At 40.1% G+C, this 21435-nt stretch overlaps 1 protein-coding gene across 1 annotated transcript; it reads left to right on the forward strand.

Annotated features, from left to right (window-relative positions):
* The first annotated feature begins 216 nt into the window (after positions 1–216).
* LOC306833942 (kinesin heavy chain-like) lies at positions 217–20114 on the forward strand. Its single transcript, XM_079359585.1, has 29 exons — positions 217–835; positions 4211–4298; positions 4387–4460; positions 5496–5600; positions 5731–5779; positions 5920–5975; positions 6101–6188; positions 9625–9749; positions 9883–9987; positions 10650–10798; positions 11000–11148; positions 11281–11459; positions 11762–11830; positions 11996–12202; positions 12665–12811; positions 12967–13155; positions 13292–13409; positions 13565–13626; positions 13821–13930; positions 14150–14251; positions 14447–14507; positions 14616–14687; positions 15016–15120; positions 15417–15633; positions 15851–16025; positions 16255–16334; positions 16469–16508; positions 16679–16764; positions 17313–20114. The coding sequence occupies exons 1-28, from the start codon at positions 707–709 to the stop codon at positions 16755–16757; spliced, it is 3129 nt and encodes a 1042-aa protein (XP_079215711.1). The 5' UTR covers positions 217–706; the 3' UTR covers positions 16758–16764; positions 17313–20114.
* Positions 20115–21435: the final 1321 nt, after the last annotated feature.

Raw genomic sequence — 21435 nt, forward strand, 5'->3', positions numbered from 1 at the left:
TCCATCAGTGATGCGTCTCTGAGTGAGCGGCCCTGCAGCTGCTGCTGCTTACACAAAGTGAGGCTGTTTTCCTTCATCATTCTGTTAGGATATGACGCTGCAGCTTTGGGTTCTGGTTTCCGCCCGTCTGAGAGGATGCTGAGCTGACGCCTCTGAACTGTGGGTACCACTTTAAAGGGACGGATGCAGACCACGCCCTTCTTTTCGTTTCCGATAGAGGGCGCTGTGGCGATTGAAAGCTGGCCCGACAACAGCAGCTTTACCTCACTGCCCTTCCATCAGCATCTCACCTTCAACCGGACAGACGCACATCCACCGCCGCACCCGATAAAAAGAGGATAAAACCCACTATAGAGAAGGACAGTGTCAACAGGAGAGACAAGAGGCATCAAACGATAATATAGTCCGTTATTTTAATGATGTAGGGGATCGTTTGCGGTTTTGCATGTAATTTAGCCAGCCTCACTGCGACAAGGAATCACCGACCAGACCAGCTGCGCAAAAATAAATGTCAGGCTTTTTGAGCTTGTAACGATAATACCAGCGAACCTCATCAGCCCTCGTCATCGACCTCACAACGGCCAAGGACGAGCTCACTACGTATCCTTCGTCATTTATTTTGACGGTCAGAACAGGCCCTAATCACCCAGCAGCATCTTCGCTCTCAGCAGAAAGCAGCATCCTTCCTCCTCATTGAATCTGCGCAATGGCCGATGTCCCAGCAGAGTGCAACATAAAAGTGCTGTGTCGCTTTCGCCCCTTGAACCAGTCTGAGATTCTACGTGGGGACCAGTTCATCCCCAAATTCCAAGGAGACGACACTGTTGTGGTCGCGGTGAGTATGGAGTGTATGCTTTGTTGTACGCTGGCCCTTCATCAATAAATCATCTGTCCGGCCTGTCTGACTAAATTGTGGATTCAAATCACACTATTTGGTGAAGCACAGGGAACTCTCACACCCTTTTCCCCAATAATCTTTAATACTCTTGCGTTTCATATTCTACTTCAAAAATCGTCTCGGCCTAATGTTGTTGAAGTGCGCAAACTGGCCTCTTGCACCAGCTGGCTAAAGTCTGCGCGTCAAAGCCTTAGAATGAAACACAGGCGTTTTTAATAATGTCTTATCCACGTATGCACGTTTTGTGTGTAGAAATGCTAGTACAACTTATGAAACTGTAAATTATTTTATATTTTTGTGGGCTTTAATCTGTCACTTCTTGTCCTAATAGCTACATTCAATACGTTAAATAGAGATGAATGCTTTTTATTGCCATGTCAACTGTTTTAGATGCGTGCATTGGTTTATTCTGGGTTTTTAAATTGATAACCTTTATTAGTCCCTTATTAATGCTGCCATCAGGGGGTGAGATCAGCACAGACAGACTACTGCAGTGGGAAGGCCTGGTGGTTATCTTTAAATCATAAAGTGTATAGTCAGATGGGGAACCCACATTTCATGATGCTATCTTTTAGTGTTGAAGTACAAATTATAAGCATTGAAAACATCAGATCAAAAGTTTTGGAACCAGATTTTGTTAATACAGAACAACAGGCTATATACTGTACAGTTTATCTGCAGTGACATCTTAGATTTTTGTATAAAGAAATCATAAAACATTATTTCTTCATAATGGCCGGTGTAGTTGTTTCATGGGTTCTTCTAGTACAATTACAGTTATCGAAATAGTATGGTGGTGAATGCAAATCTTCTGAATTTCAAGGGCAGCAATCTATTTACTGGGTATACAAAAAAAACAACTCTTGAAAGAAGTTGACTTTTAGAGCAACATAAACTGAAATAAGGCCAGATTATTATTAGTATTTTTTTTTTATTCAAACAATCAAATGACACCGGTCATGTCGAGGAAATTTTCAAGACTTGACTCCACACAATAAGACTCGTTAGACTCAGAGGGCTCATGTTGATGAACGTTTATACACCAGATAAATACTCGAGAAGACATGATTCAACATCACACTTCTGGTTCGGTGTCATGCTCAAACACAACGGCCAGACACTTCCAAAAGCTCTGCATCATTCACAAAGACATTATTATTATCAGGGTCTCGTCACATTGACCCACCTAGAATAATCTATGAGGGAGCTCGGAGTGATCAACACGTTTTCCCAAACATTCTTGCAGATATCAGTCCTTGGTCTCCAGACGAAGCTGAACAGTATCAGGTCTGACATCAGGAACAGTGAACATTACACATTAATGAAGTAATTACAGAAATTCTATAACAATCATATCGTTGATATATGAATATGCCAACATTTTAACTTTGAAATTAGTTTTGAAACTTGGAGAGAAAAATAAAAACAGATCTAATCCCTGGCAACTCAAATCAATATAAAAAATCGTTAGGGCCAAATAAAAAGACCTCAATCAATTGAATTAAATGTTTGTCAACAAAGCAGCCTGCAACAAATTATAAATATATAACAATTATAATCCATATTATAAAGTATTTATTTATCTAATGCTTCTGCTCATTTCTTCTTCTGTTTTCCTTTATTTGGAGCGTTGATGTTACAGGTTCATCCTGTCTCATAAAGGTTCAAAGAATCATTATTAAACAAGGATTACATGTCGTGTTAAAAGGAGACATGCTGTAGCTTTGGTTCTTGTCATGGTTGTGAAATGTTGAGTGCAGAGGTTGGAACTGTGTTCAGACTTTCTCTGGCAATGGAGACATCTTGACCCGACCTTCCTCTCTCCTGTCAGCGTGACTCTGTACAGTCGAGTCAGAAACTGATCCCTCTAATTGCCTCCAGAGAGGATCAATAAGCATCCAGTGTGCTTATCCATCACTGACTGACCTGCTTTCTCTCTTCTCCCACTCCATTGGCTTTTCTGTCTCTCTCCTTCTTCTTTTTTTCCCACCAATTCTTGTATTTTTATTCAACTCTCTCTCTCTCTCTCTCTCTTCATGTTCCAGCTGATCTCTTTATCTCAACCGTCTCACCTTTGCTCAGCAGTTTCCATTTTTTTGTGTCTCTTTATGTGACTCTATCTTCCCCGGACTGAATGTGTCTCTGGTAAATCACTTTGTCATGGGGGCGGTTTTGCAGATGAGTCAATTTGTTAATAACATTTAATACAGCTCAAGCTCTGGCAGCCTACATTACTGTGCTGTGTTGTGGCCTCTTTATCAGTCACATTCGGGAGTGTTAAAGCCTCTTCATTTGCAGCGATGCTTCTCAGAGCTGAATCACTAGTTCATGTGTCACAAAGACAAGGTTTATTTTTTTTGTGAAATGAAAAGGACGTTAAGTGTAAATTCTTTAATGACATATTAGAGAGACCCTGAAGTCCTGCTCCCTCCCCACCGTGTCCCGCTAGCAGCTGTAGCTAACTTCAAATAAGATAAAATGGTTTGTAAGGCCAAACTTAAGTACTGTAGCAGTTATTTACTGATGAATATGTTGGTACACAGGCACGCCCCTGCTGCATTGGTTTAAGTTAACAACATTCAAATCTGTGTGCAAGGTCATAAAGGGAAACAACTCACCTGGCTCTGTCGAAAAAATTAAAGTGAAATTTGTATCGAACTGTTAATCAATCTTTGGAAGGAATTAACTTAGTTTATTCTCAAAATGAGGAACCGCTCCTTTAATAAAGAATGATTAGCACTCCGTGAAAGCATCATCATGAGCCTCGCATCATGGAACATTTCTGCTTTATGTGAATCATTTGTTCTCTTTAGAAAAGCATAATGGAACAAAGAAAAAAATACTTTTGTTCCCTTATTGTTTTGAAAGCTATTGTGTGGAAAACTATTTTTTTAAATAACAACCCATGCTCATCACTCAAATTGCAAGATCCTGGGTGGAATCAGGTTCTAAGGTGGGAGAGAAAAAAAGCACTGCAGAGATGGATTTCTTGCTCATTTCCTCTAGTGCACGCATCTGCTGCGCACAATGAAAGGAAAGACCAATCTGTCATCACCTGCTCCCTCTTCATCTAATTACCCCCCCCCCCCCCTCCCTCCCTCCCAACCTCTCTCTCTCTCTTTATAGATATACATAAAGTATATACATCTATTTAAAAGATGATCTGTGTGCAGCATTAAACGTGAAAACATTATTCACCTTTCTGAATGAATAATCTCCAATAAAAAGCTGCATCAGGGATCGGGGATACATCACCTCTCTAATCTTGTGTTGTGTTGGTTCACTATTTGTTGTTTTTCTTGATCTTTGTAGGGAAAGTCCTACTCATTTGACCGAGTGTTTCCGACCAACACCACCCAGGAGCAGGTGTATAACACCTGTGCCAAGCAGATAGTCAAGGGTACGGCTCATCCATCACATCAGTACATGTTAGATGTTTCAAATGCTTTTTTTCTGTCGCCTCATGTTTTGATCTGCTTTTCTTTCAGATGTTCTATACGGATATAATGGCACTATCTTCGCATATGGACAAACCTCCTCCGGGAAGACTCACACCATGGAGGTATAGAAGAAACATTTTTTCAAATCAACATAGATATAATCCAACCACTCAGATCTGAAACATGTGTGTTATTAGGTAAAGGCCTGTGTATTTTTATGGTTATTTTTTTACCTGATTTATTTGACATTTGGCATGTATTGGTGTCACCAAAACCAAACAGTTACTGACTGTTTTTAGAAAAATGTATAATGTTGTCAAGTATCACACAAGTAACCTTTAATTCTTTGTTTTCTTACTTTGTGGTTTCATTTTGTGGTTTTAGGATAAGCCCTTTACTGTCAGTAGCTTCAATTAACTACAGCATTTATAATCCTTACGCGGGCGATCCCCACTCTCCCGCCCCAATTTCTGTCTCTCTCCACTATCCTACCTCTGTGATGAAGGCAACAAAATGCCCTAAATAAATCTTAAAAAAAAAAGACACAATACCAATCTCAATTTGATCTGTAGAGAGAGATACAAATAGCCAGCAACCCAGCTCTGACATGAACCCATATTAAGGATGCTGGGGATGCTAATTAGAGTACTCATGAGAAGTTTAAATGACAAACAGAGTATTACGTGCACTCGTGCACGATTGCAGGAACATACAAAATAAATCAATAATCTTTGGTAATGTGTGTTTCACACACCTGTGTGTTCCCTGTGAATGTGCTGGGCTTACCTGAGGAAGCTGCAGGTGAAATGAGTTGTTTGCTCATAATAAAGTAACAGTGAATTCATCTTCAGGGTACCATGGATTATTGATTTATTACTCAGGAGAAGCTTGATGAATATGATATAAAAATAAACCCTGTGCTTTGCCTCCGTGCTCCGTCTGTACCCGTGTCCCATCTAACTAATGCTGTTTTCTCCTCTTTGGACCTTCACTTGTGTCTTGAGTTGTACTTGCTCTTAGATGTATTTCACTTTGGACAAAAGCGTCTGCTCGATGAATTCTAAAAATAAACTGTAGAATTATAACGCCTCCTCTTACCTTTGACCGATGATAGGTACCGCTTCACTCCTTGTTCATCCTGTGACTTTGTGTTTCAGGGCAAGCTGCATGACCCTCACCAGATGGGTATCATCCCTCGCATCGCTGAGGACATTTTTAACCACATCTTTGCCATGGATGAAAACCTGGAATTCCACATCAAGGTATTCTACTTGATGTCCGAAAAACAAAAACTTGACAGAAAAACAAAATAACTTACATGTATTTTCACCCAAGTGGAGCTTTTGTACATTTATTTTTTCCTTGTATTGTTATGTCGTTTTTCTTCAACAGGTCTCGTACTTTGAGATCTACATGGATAAAATCCGTGACCTTCTGGATGGTAAGACCAATGAGCTTGTCATGAATCAACAGCCAAAATTCTTTCATTTACCAAATTGGGAAAACATTTTTACCACAATTCCAGCTGCATAAATTGACTGAGAATACTTAAAAACACTTCTCGATTCGTATCTCTTTCAGTGACAAAGACCAACCTCTCTGTCCATGAGGATAAGAACAGGGTGCCATATGTTAAGGTTTGTAAAAGAGCATTGTTGTTGTGTTTAGGTATATTGTAAGTCTGTCTGTTTGCTGCATCAGAACCGTCATTTAAAGTCCCTTTATAGTGTGTCTCATATATTTTCTCCTCTTGTCTCCTCAGGGATGCACTGAGCGTTTCGTCTCCAGTCCTGATGAGGTTATGGACGTGATTGATGAGGGCAAAAATAACCGCCATGTTGCTGTGACCAGTGAGTCTTTACCTCTAAAATATTTTATAAACATGAATGATATACAGTGAAAACGTGAATATTGCTTATTGTAAAATGCTTTAAAAAAACATTAAGAGGGATCCATCTTGAGAATGAAGTAAATTCTCTTGACTCCTCTTCACATTTTCACGAGATCTCGTTTCTCTTCAGAGACAGCAGCAACGCTCATGGCTCGTTAGTAATGAGCAAAGTGACAGTTGAGTTGATGTAGCCTGTGATTGTATTGTGTTACGTAACACTCGTGTAACTGCCTACTTTACTGTTCAACGTCAATTATTCTCATGAAAAGAAACTAGATCCTGTCAGAAGGAGCTCCAGGAGCCTTTAAGTCGTTTTTCATAACAAACCAGAAACTCTCCTACTCCTGGCTTCTTCCATGGACTGGTTTAACACTGCAAGACAAGTCGAGTTTATTTATATCACACATTTCATATGACAAGCATAGACTCAATGTGCTTCAAAGTAAAAGTGGCCACCATACTTGATTAAAACATTGTACAGTACTGTATACGCTGTACATGGCAACATTGAAAAAATATATTGAGACAGAAAAAGAGTGGCAATAAATATTGAAGAAGAAATAAAAATTGAAATAAAACTTCCCTGCTGAAGTGCAAGATGTACTCCAATCATTTAAGGTGTAACAAAAAGCTTATACAATGAGATATGTTCTCTGTCTGCTTTTAAAAGAAGACATGGCTGAAGCAGACTGAAGTTCCTGAGGTAAGGAACTCCAGAGCGTTGGACCATCATGACTTAAATCATTATGATCCGATCTGGAGTTCACTTTAAGTGTGGTAAGAGGACCATGACCATGAGGATCTGAGGGTCCCGTCTGGTGTGTATAATGTCAACAACACAGGAGGGAGCTAAGCGGTTTTTGATTTAAAAACAAGTATTTGAAATGTAAGTCTTTGTTTTACTGGGAGACATTGAAGAGATGTTTGATTTGGAGGGACGTGTTCCCACTTTTTAAATTTTTTTTTCAAACCCTGGCAACAGCGTTCTGAATGACCATTATAATCTCCTTTCATAGACATGCAACCTTCACACCGCCAGGAATAGTTTTTTTTCAATCCTGCACCTTGTTTTGGCCTTCATGCTGCTGACTCACTCCTCTGTGGTCCAGTCATAATGTCTCACTGATACTGAAGGCCTACAGATCGGAGCCATGCCTCAGCTTCATTGTACATTTCGCTACTGTGTGATAAAAGGCAGCTAAAAATAACTTGTGACCTCATTACCAGGATACAGGAGTTTAAGGATTCGTTTGTCCTGTTCCTGTTTGAGTATTAATGCTCTCCTAAGGTTTCATGCAACATGAAACACTGAAATAAAGCTTCTTCTTTTTGCCAGAGACAACAATGTTTGAATGTCAATATACTTTTTAAGAAATAACATCTTCAACTGAATAAGATTCAGTTATTTCCACAGAGACAGGATTTGTTTTGCCTCCTACCTCCAGAAAACATCCAAACAACAACAAGCTAACACAGATAGCAGGGTTTTTTTTTTACATTGATTCCTGCTGACTCACTGAGCTGAGGTCAACTGAAGTGCGATCAGATGAGCTTTGGGATTCAGTGCTAATCTAAAGCGCAATACCTACTGCCCTGTAATGAACCTCAGCCTACAGTATGTAATTCTCCTTTTGTCCTCATCAGTTCATCTTGAGTCTTTGTTCAGAAGCTCTCATTTAAACCATCTGTGTCATTATCATAAAAACAGTTTTACCAATTTTAGCCCTTTACCACAAAGTAATGTGTTAATACAAGAAACTACAAACATGGAGTTCATTTAACAAAATAAACTACAGAAACCGACTCATCCAAGTCAACTTGAGAGCCATTCATTTCATTTCATTCAAAGCGTTGTGTCATTAGAATATTTGTAAATTGTGTCTAAAGCTGCAGCTCCACATATACAATGAATGGACATTAGCCCCTCTACTCTCAGTGCGAATCTTTGATCGCCTCATCCTGAGTCACTGCAGCTTCCTGACAATGAAAATGAGAGCTCGAGAGATGAGTCACAGGTCAGAGTGAAATGTAGATGAGTCACAGTCAAATAAATGTAGTGGCATACACAGACTGTGCCAAACAAAGACAAAAACAGACTACTTAACCTGATTTATCTGAATCATGTATTCAACTAGACTAATAACAGAGGCTGAAGTCAGACAGTTATAAGCAGAGTTTGAATTATTTCATACACGGACACTTACTCAGTGTCAAAGTCTTGTTGTCTGTGAGAATTGTGAATGGTGTATCTGTAAATATTAGAGCTCAGATAACTAATCCTGCACAGATTTGTATTAAATAGAATAGTTCATTATGTTTTCTAAGCTGATCAATGAGCAGTCTCTTCGCATTCAAAGACCAAACTCACAATCTCGACTGTAGAAAGGCAAAACCTCCATCAATACATGTATACTAGACTCTTTCTAGTGGAAAACATGAAGTACTGGTAAATCATGTCTTTGTAGGCTGATAAGATTGCCATGAAAAGGTAATGTAGGTAAAGAATCTAGGCTTGTTTATGTCTTAGATGTACAGTATGTACCTCTGAGGGAGGTTTGCAAACTGGATGTTGGAAGTTTCTTTATGATAACAAAAACAAAATCTCATCCCTTCTTAAAAAGATAAATTAATATATCCTTTATATAAGCCCATGATTAAAGCAGAGATAAAGCAGATATTTTAACTTGAATGATATTGAATCTCACAACACTTTAAATTGTCCTCTTTGAATAAATGTCATCAGCAATGGATGAGATTTACTTTAGTGCTGTGCTTCCAAGAAGCGTCGTCTTCTCTGTTTCCTGTCTGCGTTGCTGACTCACTGTGCTGCAGAGAGGTGTGCCAAAAGCAGGCTAATGGGGTGACATCCCGCAGACGTTTCGCTGATGCCCTCACATATCATCTGCAGAGAAACCTGAACTTTTTGTTAGAGAGGAGGTTCGGTGAAAAGAGGCTTTGAGATCAATGCTGTTATTTATCTGCACTCTGCTTCAGTAAACACTTATTATGATAGAAAAAAAGAAGGATAAAGATTTCAATAGTAAATAGTAATAGTAAACCATTAAGTCAAAGTTAATCGGTTAATTGGTTTATAAAATTTAGTTGATCTTAAGAACTAAGAAGGGCATGTATGATTTGTCTTTTATCTCTAAAACTAACCATACAGTATCTGTATTTGTGATTCAAATAGTTTGATTCTAAAACACATAAAAAATAAGAACAATCTTTTTACCAATGTTTTCCTTAATGGACCTGGTTTAATTTGTGATTTTTGTAACCATCTAAAAAAGGGATTAATGAAGCAAAACAATTGTCTGTTAATTTATTTATAGGCATGCATAAAGAAACCTTTGCCTTTATATCCTTCATTATTTGTTGCTTCTGTCTTTGCGTAGACATGAATGAGCACAGCTCTCGCAGCCACAGCATCTTCCTGATCAACATCAAGCAGGAGCATGTGGAGACTGAGCAGAAGCTGTGTGGGAAACTGTACCTGGTGGATCTGGCTGGCAGTGAGAAGGTAGGAGAATGTTTAGTAACCAGCAAACTCCCAACCTGCAACTTTTAGACACCAACATGAAATAATTCTTTAATGATATCTTCTGTAAATGATCTCTTTAACTTGACTCACTCTGTGTCTTTCTTTATCCCAGGTCAGTAAGACTGGTGCTGCAGGAGCGGTCCTGGACGAGGCTAAAAACATCAACAAGTCTCTTTCTGCTCTGGGAAATGTCATCTCTGCCCTGGCTGAGGGCACGGTGAGCCACTCTCCACTTTCTTCTTTCAGTTTGAATTGACAGTGCATTAACATTTCAGAAATTTGCCTTCAGTTTTTGAAAGTTGAATTAATCAGATAAATGTTATTTTGTAAAAATAAAATAAAATACAGCTTTCGTTGATTTATGATTCAGGAGTTAAAGAGTGTGTTAAATCACCATTTATTTGACTCTTCTTCTCTACTATCGAATACTCAGTACTACAGACTGTCATTCTCTCTTTTGATCTGGGTAATCCAATTATTTTTGCCCAGTACAAATGACCTACTTTCCTCTGTGCCAACCGAACAGGTTTCGCCATCGAATGCCAAGATGATCTCGCCCAATTACACACTAGTTTGTTTGGTCCAATCCAAAATAGTGGAATAAAGAGGAATTTAAAATACAAAAAAAAAATGATTTTTTTTTCTGAATATAATCTGCTGCTGAATATAATCTGCTGCTGATTCGTTCCAGGAGTAATCAGCAGAGAAATCGAAGAGCAAATAAAAACGTCCTCAGAAATGTCTTTCTTCTGCTGTCCCTCGATCTAAATACTTTTCTCCTGTGTTGGCCTGTATGTTAATGATCCTCCTTTATTTTATTACAACTCTCTGAATCTTTCACTTTCCCCAATCCTTCCCTCTTTTCAAACTCTCCTGTAGAAAACTCACGTGCCGTACCGTGACAGCAAAATGACCCGCATTCTGCAGGACTCCCTCGGTGGAAACTGTCGCACCACCATGTTCATCTGCTGCTCTCCCTCCAGCTACAACGATACTGAAACCAAATCCACTCTGATGTTTGGACAACGGTAGATACATCTGTGGATACAATCAATGTTGATATGGAAAGAAATGATATGCACAGTATATGTGTGAAGGTTGAGCTCAGATCAGATTTTTCACATGCTGCCATGGTGTAAAAATGATCCTGTTGAACTGTGAAACTGATCATCTGTGCTTCCTTCATAACTGTCAAATCTTTCCCTCGTGCCTCTTTGTCTCCGCCACAGTGCCAAGACCATCAGGAACACCGCCTCTATCAACCTGGAGCTGACGGCAGAGCAGTGGAAGAGGAAGTACGAGAAGGAGAAGGAGAAGAACAAGACGATGAAGGAAACTATCCAGAAGCTGGAGGCTGAGCTCAACCGCTGGAGAAATGGTGAGACACACATTAAAGGTTTTCCTCACTTCCTGTTAGCAGAAGGCGTGTTTACGCTGCCATGTTACTTTTCGGTGCTGAGATCATAAACCAACCTGCATTACTCTCAAGTGACTTCATCCATCCAATCAGGAGAGGACGTGCCTGAGACGGAGAGGACCACGGCCGATGTGGTGAACCGCATCGAGCCCATCGAGGAGCGTCCTGTTTTGGACAATGACACCTCCTCCATCGTGGTCCGTATTTCTGAGGAGGAGCGGCAGAAGTATGAGGAGGAGATCCGCAAACTGTACAAGCAGCTGGATGACAAGGTCCAATTTCAAAACCACAAAATCATTTTGGACCGTTATTTATTATTCTACTGCTACATCAATTTAACCCCATCAATGCTCTTGTTTAACTTTTATATTTGATTTTAAATACATACAGGGATGCGTATTGGTTTCCTCATCCTTACTTGTTTTAAAAAATTAATTGTAATTATTGGTTTACAAATTGAAAACAAAGGAGATTTAAATTATAACAGTTTACAAAATTTATTTATAAATGCATCTGAGTGAAGTGTGGAAGAGGGCAATGAGATTGGTAATTACTGATGGACGTGGTTTTTCAGGATGATGAGATCAACCTTCAGTGCCAGGTGGTGGAGAAACTGAAGCAGCAGATGATGGACCAGGATGAGGTCAGTACACACACACACACACACACACACACACACACACACACACACACACGCACGCTCACTCAAGCCTTCTGATTATCCAGCCGCCGCTTTTAAAACTAATGAGCGGTCAAAATGTAATTTTATTCAAAACTGACTGACTCTTCGTTCCCTCCTTCTCTTCAGCTCCTGGCATCATCCAAGGGTGACGGTGACAAGGTCCAAGCTGAATTGGGCAGGCTGCAGGTGGAGAGCGACTGTGCCAAGGCTGAGGTGAAGGAGGTGCTGCAGGCTCTGGAAGAGCTGGCCATCAATTATGACCAGAAGAGCCAGGAGGTGGAGGAGAAGGGCATGCAGAACCAACTGCTGGCTGACCAATTGTCCCAGAAAATGGTTTGTCTAAAGAGGAATAGTGTAAGATATGAAATTGACAGAAGGAGAGCAGAAATCAAAGACAGGAGGGGGAACAGAAGGACGCACGCTCTTGCTGGACGACAGAGAGAAGCACATGCTGTTGTTTTTTAGCTTCGAGAAAGGGAAACCAATGTGACAGAAATACTGAAAACAAAGAGCTGACGTCTTTTTAGATGTAGCCTGCTAGCTCTGACAAGAAGGTTTACAGTAGGATTTTAATTATTGTGGTACTATAAGAGTCAGAATTGTTTAAGGAATTTGTCTTGGTCTATTGGTGCCAAAACAGTGAAGATGGGAAATAAGGCTTAAAAGTACTTAAATAAAATAAAATAGAATAAAGACTTGACTGAAAAATATGAATATAACCTTTAGAATATTTCTAATGGAAGAATGTTTTTGTGCTAATTCGGACTGTCTTCTCCTGACTTTCGTCTGTAACAGGCCAGTCTGATGGAGCTGGAGGCGGAGCTGTCTCGTATGCAGGAAGTGAGCGGTCAGCAGAGGAAACGCATCGCAGATGTCCTCAATGGTCTGATGAGGGACCTCAGTGAGTTCAGCACCATTGTGGGCAACGGGGAGATCAAGCTGGTGAGATGGATCAAAATGTTGAATGAGTTTTACGTGGAATATTTTGGAATAACAATAACAAATTGCTTACGCCTGTATAGCCTGTTCTGTTGCATGCCACTGGTGGAGAAACAGTCGGAGAAAACAACACTTTTTTCTTTTTCTCTGAAATGAAGCCGGTGGAGATTAGCGGTGCGATTGAGGAGGAGTTCACTGTGGCTCGCCTCTACATCAGCAAGATTAAGTCGGAGGTGAAGAGCATGGTGAAGCGCTGCCGCCAGCTGGAGAACATGCAGCTGGAGTGCCATCGCAAGATGGAGGAGACTGGGAGGGAGCTCTCCTCCTGCCAGCTCCTCATCTCTCAGGTGAGGGAAGGACAGAGATGAAATATATGAGAATCTGATTGAATGAATCAATTCTTGTACATTGTCACGTCTGGTTTTCTTTTTTTCACCTTTTATCTTACACCTTTCCTATGTTACTGTTTGTTTAATGGTGCAGCATGAGGCTAAGATCCGCTCCCTGACGGAGTACATGCAGAGTGTGGAGCAGAAGAAGAGGCTGCTGGAGGAGAGCCACGACTCGCTGAGCGAAGAACTGGCCAAGCTGCAAGACCAGGGTAACATGCACGCATCACGTACATGCAAAAAGACCTTTCAGAATTATTAACATAAAAGAAGAAATATTGGCCTTCCGTTTTACTGTTGCAAAAAGAAGATGTTGACGGTACAGTAAATACGATACGATAAGACTGTGGATGTTTTTCTTCCATAGATAACTCCCTGCTGGAGGAGAAGGAGGCAGAGAAGGGCGAGACCGAGGATGGAAATGTGAAGGTAAAACATTGAAAGCCAGTTTTTCTAAAATACAAATGAATTGATTTCAACCGTTTCTGACGCAAACGTCCAAGGAAAGCCCCTCTGATGCTTTATGATCAACCAACCGATGTTATTCTCTTGCTTACAAACATAGCTCTATAAGATCTGGGGTATTTATGTTAAGTTGCATGTCTGCTCCTTTTATTGTGCAGAAGGCGATTCGTCAGCAGGGGGAGTCTCACCGTGGCCTTCACCACAAGCAGCTGGCCCGCCTGCGGGATGAGATCAACGAGAAGCAGAGGATCATTGACGAGCTCACTGAGTCCGTGGCCTTATTCATTTTTCCTTTAAAGTCAGACAGAAACACAATTGCAGTGCTTTTACTTGTTGCCAATGAATATGATGTATTTTTATTTTTGGTAGTATTGCAGAAATCTTTTCATACCGCATACAAAAAAGTTTACTGATGTACATTTAATGTAGACTCATCCTTTGTGACTTTTACGTCCTGATCATGTGTGAATTTCTCTCTCATCTCCAGTCGTAACTCCAAGCTGGAGCTGGAGCTGGCTCAGGTTCGTGCCGACTTTGAGCGCCTGAAGAGTCAGGACAACACCAAGAGCGAGCGTCTGGAGGAGCTCTCGTAAGTGTCGGGGGGAAGTCCAGTTTTTTAAATGACAGGTTTTGCATGATTATTTCAACAGAGAATATTCAAACATTAGAGTTAGGCAGTCAGATTTCCCTTCTCTTAATATCCAGCAGAGGGCGCTCAAAACCACACATTGATGTACATACAAATGATGTGTGTCCTATCATTTTTAACTTTGTGAATTTTCAGATTCCTGCATGAACGCCATGAGCAGACCAAACAGGACTTGAAGGGTCTGGAGGAGACTGTCGTGAGTCAAATTTCCTGTGCATTATAATCTGGTCTCATTTCTTTAGTATAACCTTTATTATAGATCACAGAGCCGCCCTAACCTTCTCTACATCTGTCTGTCCTCCAGGCCCGCGAACTCCAGACCCTCCACAACCTGCGCAAGCTGTTCGTTCAAGACCTCACGTCGCGGGTTAAAAAAGTAAGCAGCTCAGAGAAAATAGGAACAGACAGGATTTTTTAAAATCCTGCTGAGTGGGTATAAACGGATCTGAAACGTGATTACTTCTTCAAAAAACCTCAGCCAGATTGGCTGACAACTATCCAAATCTCTCTTATCCGTTTGACTTTTTGAAAAAGTTTGTGTGTCCACTCATGTATTTAAGATAGAGTTAAAGAGATATAAACGGGCCATACATTAAGAGTGGATGCAAAAGTAAGTCAGTTGCAATAACAGGGATGGCAGAAAACCTCTTCCTCTTCTTCCTGTTTTCATTTCCTCATCTTCTTGCTTGTCGTCCTTTGTGCAGAGTTCCGAAATGGAACCTGATGATAGCGGGGGGTCTTGCACCCAGAAACAGAAGATTTCCTTTCTTGAGAATAACTTGGACCAACTTACAAAGGTTCACAAACAGGTATGACTTTCTAAAATGGGAGGAAATGTGATATCATGATGCTGAAAAGGTCTCAGTTTAAACTGGGACTCAGGGAGTTATTTTAACAAAGACATTCACATTTTTCGGATATACTCACTATAGTGTTTTAGTTGTAACATCATCTGACTTTTTTCAGGGTTTTTAAAGAATCTTTTCATTATAATTGTTGTTTTCAATCTTGTCCATCCTAACACTTAATATTTCTTAAATACAGTTCGACTTACCTCTTTGTCTCCTGTTACCATCCCCGCTCTCTCCCTCCCTCCCTCCTCCAGCTGGTTCGTGACAATGCAGATCTGCGCTGTGAGCTTCCAAAGTTGGAGAAACGTCTTCGGTCTACTGCTGAGAGAGTTAAGGCCCTGGAGACTGCACTGAGGGATGCAAAGGAGGGCGCAATGATGGACCGCAGGCGCTACCAGCAGGAGGTCGACCGCATCAAGGATGCCATGAGGGCAAAGAATGCATTGAGGCGCCCCCATGCAGCACAGATCGGTACTGCAATGTAGCTTGTTGGCGATGTTTAGACACCTATGTGTTAAATAGAGACACATGACTTTTAGTTTTAATGAAAATTCCTCCTCATAATGTCCTGGAATACTACTGAAAAAGAAATGTTGGTTCCTTCAATTTCATATTGTAATCACTTGGTCTCCAGTATCAGAGGCCCAGTTTGTTTAAATGTAGACCATACCTTCTATCATCCCAACAGCCAAGCCAGTGAGACCAAAACAGCTGCCCGCCTGCTCTCCCACCAACCCTTTCTACACATACATCCGGGCCACTGAACAGGCCAACACCTACAGCAATGCCCTCTTCCAGAGCAGCGCGACACAGCCCAGCTCTGCCAGCGTCAACTGCAACCCAAACTCTGTCCAGAGCAACACGTGAGTTTAAATCCCTGCTTCCACCTTTAAAAGACACACATTGTCGTCTTTCATAGTCAGGTCTCTATTAAACTACATTCGAGCCAAGGTCAGGAAGAGACTACGCTGACATCATTTTCTGATGTTTGTAGTTCCTTCATCAAAGAGCTGAAGGGCTCCCTCTTAAATGTCAAGTATTCTTAAAATGGTTGTTTGTTACTGTGTTTGTTTATGATGGGGTATTTCACAGAGTTTCCACAGCGCTGGGCTACAGAGCAGGCAGATATAATGGAGACATACTGGAGTCCTACCCACTCAACATAGACAACGGTAAGCAGAAGAGCACACACATGCACCTGTTTGGAATCAAATGTCATTCCTAATTGATTTTAAGTTGATAAATGTAGCATGAGATGGGATTGTGCTAATATTAGAAATGTTGAAACTTTTGTCCTCTCCAACAGGTAACCACATCAGTGAAACAAGAGACATCAACGACAACAGGTGAGGATGTCAGTTACAAAGAGACAGTAGGGGAAAAGGGAAGTTTGCTGGGGGTTTTTTGGTCACTCTAACTAACTTGAGACTAGATTATAAAAAATAAAAAAACCCTGAATCAAACTGAATATTAGGTTTGTGCACTGACTGTTGTGTTTGTGTGTCTGATTTTTTAGGAGTGATGTTCACTGTGGCAGCGAGGTGGATGATCCCAACAGGCACTACGTCATTCAGCAGGAGACCGCTGCAAGTTAATGCCCTGGTAAATGAAAAAAAAAAAAAAAAGTACTCTGATCCAAAAGAGAGAGAGAGAGAGAGACAGAGGGGAAGAGAGCGAGAGAAAGAAAAATGTACATTAAAGCCAATGCACTTGCCTAAATCATAATAGATCTGTGATATTACCTTAAAGAGGCTTAATACTTGCTTGTTAGTCAGTGTTCATCAGTGAATATTTTTCCTGCAGTAAAGTTAGTACTGCAGCTTTTTCCATCATTGCATTATTTACAACTACTGTATGCAATTGTGACTGAAGAAAGCTTTGTAAAACTTTATTGCATGAAGTGTCGATGAACATTTTGTTATCAAAGACTGCCCGAGAACAACAATATAGACACCGTACAAAAATTAAAATGCCATGATACACATATGGCTGGCAATAAACGCGAAGAATATTTTGCTTTGGTGGCTGTTTTAAAATAAATTGTTGGTTTATTTATTCCTAGTAATCACTGTGTTTTAAGTCATCCAATAGAACCTCACACAGATTTCTGTCTCATCATATAATGCCTTCTTGTTATTGTCTTTCTCCAGAAGATGACCAAACACTGTACCATCCAAGGACCCACCTTTCCCATCTGCATGCAGCCTGTTTCTCCCGTTCCTACATTGCATCACTGATGAATCTGAAACTGCATCATCATCACTGGAGATGATGATGAAGATCCGTAGCCCCTGTAGACGCCTATCTAGATGAGGCCCCTCCTGCTCCCATGTTGACCATGATCTCACTCAGGTTTGGGTACAGTCTCTTCCCGTTCAGTCCTTGCAGGAAATCAATTGGAGTACATTTCCGTTGTATCTTTCAGAAAAGAGTAATCTAAGTCAAGTCAGTAATCACTTAGCCGCTTGATTTATCAACCAGACATCACTGAAGATCGTTAACTTCTCGAAGGGGTTGAACTGAAAAGGGGCTGACTCCATCCCTGATTACTAAATACACACATGTTGTAAATAATACGTTTTTGCTGTATACTCCAGGAGAGGTTATTGACCCTCAACTGTTTGTGTGAATGCACAGCCTCCACATTCCCCAGCACATCTTCTTACGTGCATCATGTGGATGACATGCTGTAGGCAGACATGACCTTTTTCTCTGTCGTAAATAAGAGTACAGTGTGTAACGCCAGCTAGTAACAGAAGACACACACTCTGCATGCATGTCGCTTAGCGGGTTAGCTTTCAAACCTTTGCATGTGTCCTGATTCCAGGCAGGAGCTGGTATGCTGCGAGTGAACAGCCTGAGCGACTTTGACAGATGTCACTGAGAGAGAAAGAGAGAGCTGGTTTCCCTTGAATTCTGACCCTGGTTTAATTCTTTAGAATTTATAATCAAATCTCAACTGGGCTGACGTGTTGGTGTGGCTTAAATGCACCCAACACTGTATCTAGTTTTAAATTCATTGAAGTGGAAATCAGATGTAACGTGTAAGCCGGTAAACCCAGCCCAGAATTGTAATGTGTATGGAGGAAACCTTTTGTAATTGCTTTGATACTGTGATGTTAAAGCTGTATAGTTCCATTGTACTTTTCAGGTAATGTTGCCCATGTCTCTCTACTGTGGCTCTCTCCCTGCATTGCACCTACATCTTGTGAGTCTTTGAAGCAAGCCTTTTAAACAAGTGTTTTCACACGATTAAACTAACACGCTGTCATGTGCATACATCTGTAATTACTACCTCTGGAGCTGCTAACTATACACTTATTACAGTAGACTGCGATATCACACTTTCAAATGCTAAATAAGAGCTGATCTTAGAGCTTGTAGAGATAGTTGGAACTTTAGTACAACAAAAGGGTGTAGGTAGATTTAAATGATCTTATCAGAGCCGTAGTTATGCATCCATGAAGTTCATAAATATACTCCTTTTCCATCACATAACAGGATCAGAGCAGGCACGTCGCTGTCAGCTTCGCTGTCAAAAAAGAATTATTTTATTAATCTTTTCAAGTCTCTTAAAATGTCTATTTGACACCGAAAAGGCTGAAATAATGATTTGTATAGTCTTTGTTTCTTAATGTAAAGTAATTTACTCACATGTTTTCATTTAACAACTTGTTTTAAAAATCAGAAGTGTAATGAGCCCTCTGAAGATTGTATGGAGGTTATTCAGTGCTTTTTAACAGAGCTGTCAAAAGTCCAGTGATTACGGAGTCTTTTCGAACAAGTCCCCAGCTGAGCAGCCACCAGTTTGGGATGGACGCATCGTTTGACACAATCTTGATATTCAAATGGTTCAGACTGGTCATGTTGTCGTTCTTCTGTCGGAATTCCTGACCAGCCAATCAGGAAAGGAGAAAGCAGCACGTTCTTTTTGAGATGATGAGGAGATGTATTAAAACTTAGCCGAGTCACTGGGCTCAAAGACAGCAACAATTTATAACAACAAAACAGATTTCTAAAGAGCACATGAATTTAAAGAGAGGGGTACGTTATGTTGACTCTTCTGTTTGGCAAGTTCAGTCACAAACCTGGTGTGAGTCTTCAGGGTTTGATTACAAATCTTATTATCTAGCTTTAATTTGATATTGAATTAGATTTCTTATGTAAAGTTGCATCAACACTCATGACTGCACTTGTAGTTCATAATTCATAATGATAGTGTGATCCAGCTTCTTTTATGATGGCACTGCTCTGTCTCCTGCTCTCTCCTGGCATTAACAACATCTCAGGGCTTCAAATTCACAATCACAGTCACCACGGACCACCATCATCTTCCTCACAGACTGGAAACCTTGTGAAAGCTGATGAACAATCATGTCAGAGTGTGTTCTTCGGGGCTTTGCAGATGAACTGTATGATAAATCTTATACTGAAGTAATGACACCATTTTATATATAGTATATAACATCTCATTCTAAGCACATGACATCCTAAAAGAAAAAACATCCCTGAGCTTCACCCGGTCAACTCCTACTGTATGCGTCCATGCAGACTCTCTGTCTGATATCTTCTATTTGATCATAATCCATACATCTAGAGGATGGGGGGGGGGGGGGGGGGGGGGGGGGGATGTTAATGTGTACTATATCGTCACCTGCTGTTCCACTGTCTCTTTTCAACATATCTAAATACATGTGCTATATATTGTTAATCTTGTAAGTAAAATAGCGTGCCATGACATACAGTAGTAAAATGCAAAAGAAAGGCACTGGCTAACTTTGTTCAGAGAAATGTTTGTTTTATTTATTTCTGTATGCCTATACTGTAGCGTCCACATGATTATGTGAAGAATCATCGTGCGGAATTTCTGTATTTATAGATCATCACTATGCTGTACTGTATGTGAACCCTGGTGTTGTAGTAAACAGTTCAATAAACTTATACAAAGGAAACATTTGTGATAGGTTATGTTTAAGCGTGGAGGCATTCAAGAGGCTGATGATTGAAAATAGAATGAACAGAGATATAGTGAAGGAGGAGCCACTATATGCTGACTGCCTATGCTGACTCTTTCAGCCCATGTGATTCAAGAAAAACAAAGTCAACATCCTCTTAGTCAGTGGAATAAAGTACAGGAGGACTGCAGCCACATATTTATAGACACCCTAAGAAGACACATGTTCATGCATTTTATTTTACTCTTTTGTCCCAAGATAACAAATTATTAGTAATTTGTTATTTTCTCATCAAGAGGAAACCAGCGTTTTTCATCCTGAGATAAATTGTAAAACAACTCAGTGTGTAATAAAATGCATGTGATATTTCTCCACTTAGGGCTTCCATACATATAAAATAGGGAAGATCGAGAAAGTTCCCAAATACTGCAGTCACAATCAAAGAGAGAAATACTATACCGGTACTTGACATAAATATATACTTAATATTCCAGCAGTTAGTTTTTAATCTCTGCTTATTAATCGACTGCCACTCTACAAAGAGCTCAAATAATAATAAGATTTGTGTCGTGGCTTAACATAAGATGCACAGTGTTGAGCGCTCTCTCATACAACCTTTGACCTAAACAGGGCCTTTTAAAAATTATGTTTTGAAAAGCATCTTTGCCCTAAAATTGTAACAAGTTTGTTATTTGTTTTCACTGAGGGAAATTGAGATAGAATAGATAACAAAAGCAATCCAAGCAATGTCAGAGTAGACACTGCTAGATTTCATTTTTGACCCACTGAACTGACTGTATGCGATGCCAAGTTGCAGATTTTATAAGAGTGATTAAGTCATCCTTCTTTAGGTATTGGGAAATGGAAAAAAAATATTCTGAGGTGTATGAGGAAATATCTAATTCCAATATTTGAATATGTACAGACTTTTTGCTATGTAGGATTGTTTTAAACAAAGCAACATTTGGACTTCAAGCTAAAGATAATAGCTAAAATATAAACATACTACACATACAATACAGTTTTGTCTGGGAAAAAAAGAGTAGATTAATAAAACCTAGCTGTTTAAACTCCTTTCTGTAGCCTACTTATCTAAACTGTTGTATTAAATAAATAAGAGCCTACTAATAATACTTTGTAGAGGCTACTATTCTCTGAACCTCATTACTACCCACAATTCCCAAATTCAGTTGAAGGGGTTAAATCTCAGTAAGCAGAAATTAGCTGCACTTGGTCTTTCCCACGAGAAAGCACGCAGTGCTGTAAACAGCAGAGGCATGAGAAGCATCTTGATACTGTATGTGTGCTCTGTGTCAGT

Source organism: Symphodus melops (assembly GCF_947650265.1).
Source record: "Symphodus melops genome assembly, chromosome: 13".
Lineage (NCBI taxonomy): Eukaryota > Metazoa > Chordata > Actinopteri > Labriformes > Labridae > Symphodus > Symphodus melops.

Excerpts from the sequence above, each read along its gene's own strand:
- LOC306833942 (XM_079359585.1), top strand. The coding sequence starts at position 707 with ATGGCCGATGTCCCAGCAGAGTGCAACATAAAAGTGCTGTGTCGCTTT. Across the intron at positions 4,299-4,386 it reads TGCCAAGCAGATAGTCAAGG|ATGTTCTATACGGATATAAT; the intron begins GTACGGCTCATC and ends CTTTTCTTTCAG. Across the intron at positions 13,156-13,291 it reads GCCAGCTCCTCATCTCTCAG|CATGAGGCTAAGATCCGCTC; the intron begins GTGAGGGAAGGA and ends TTAATGGTGCAG.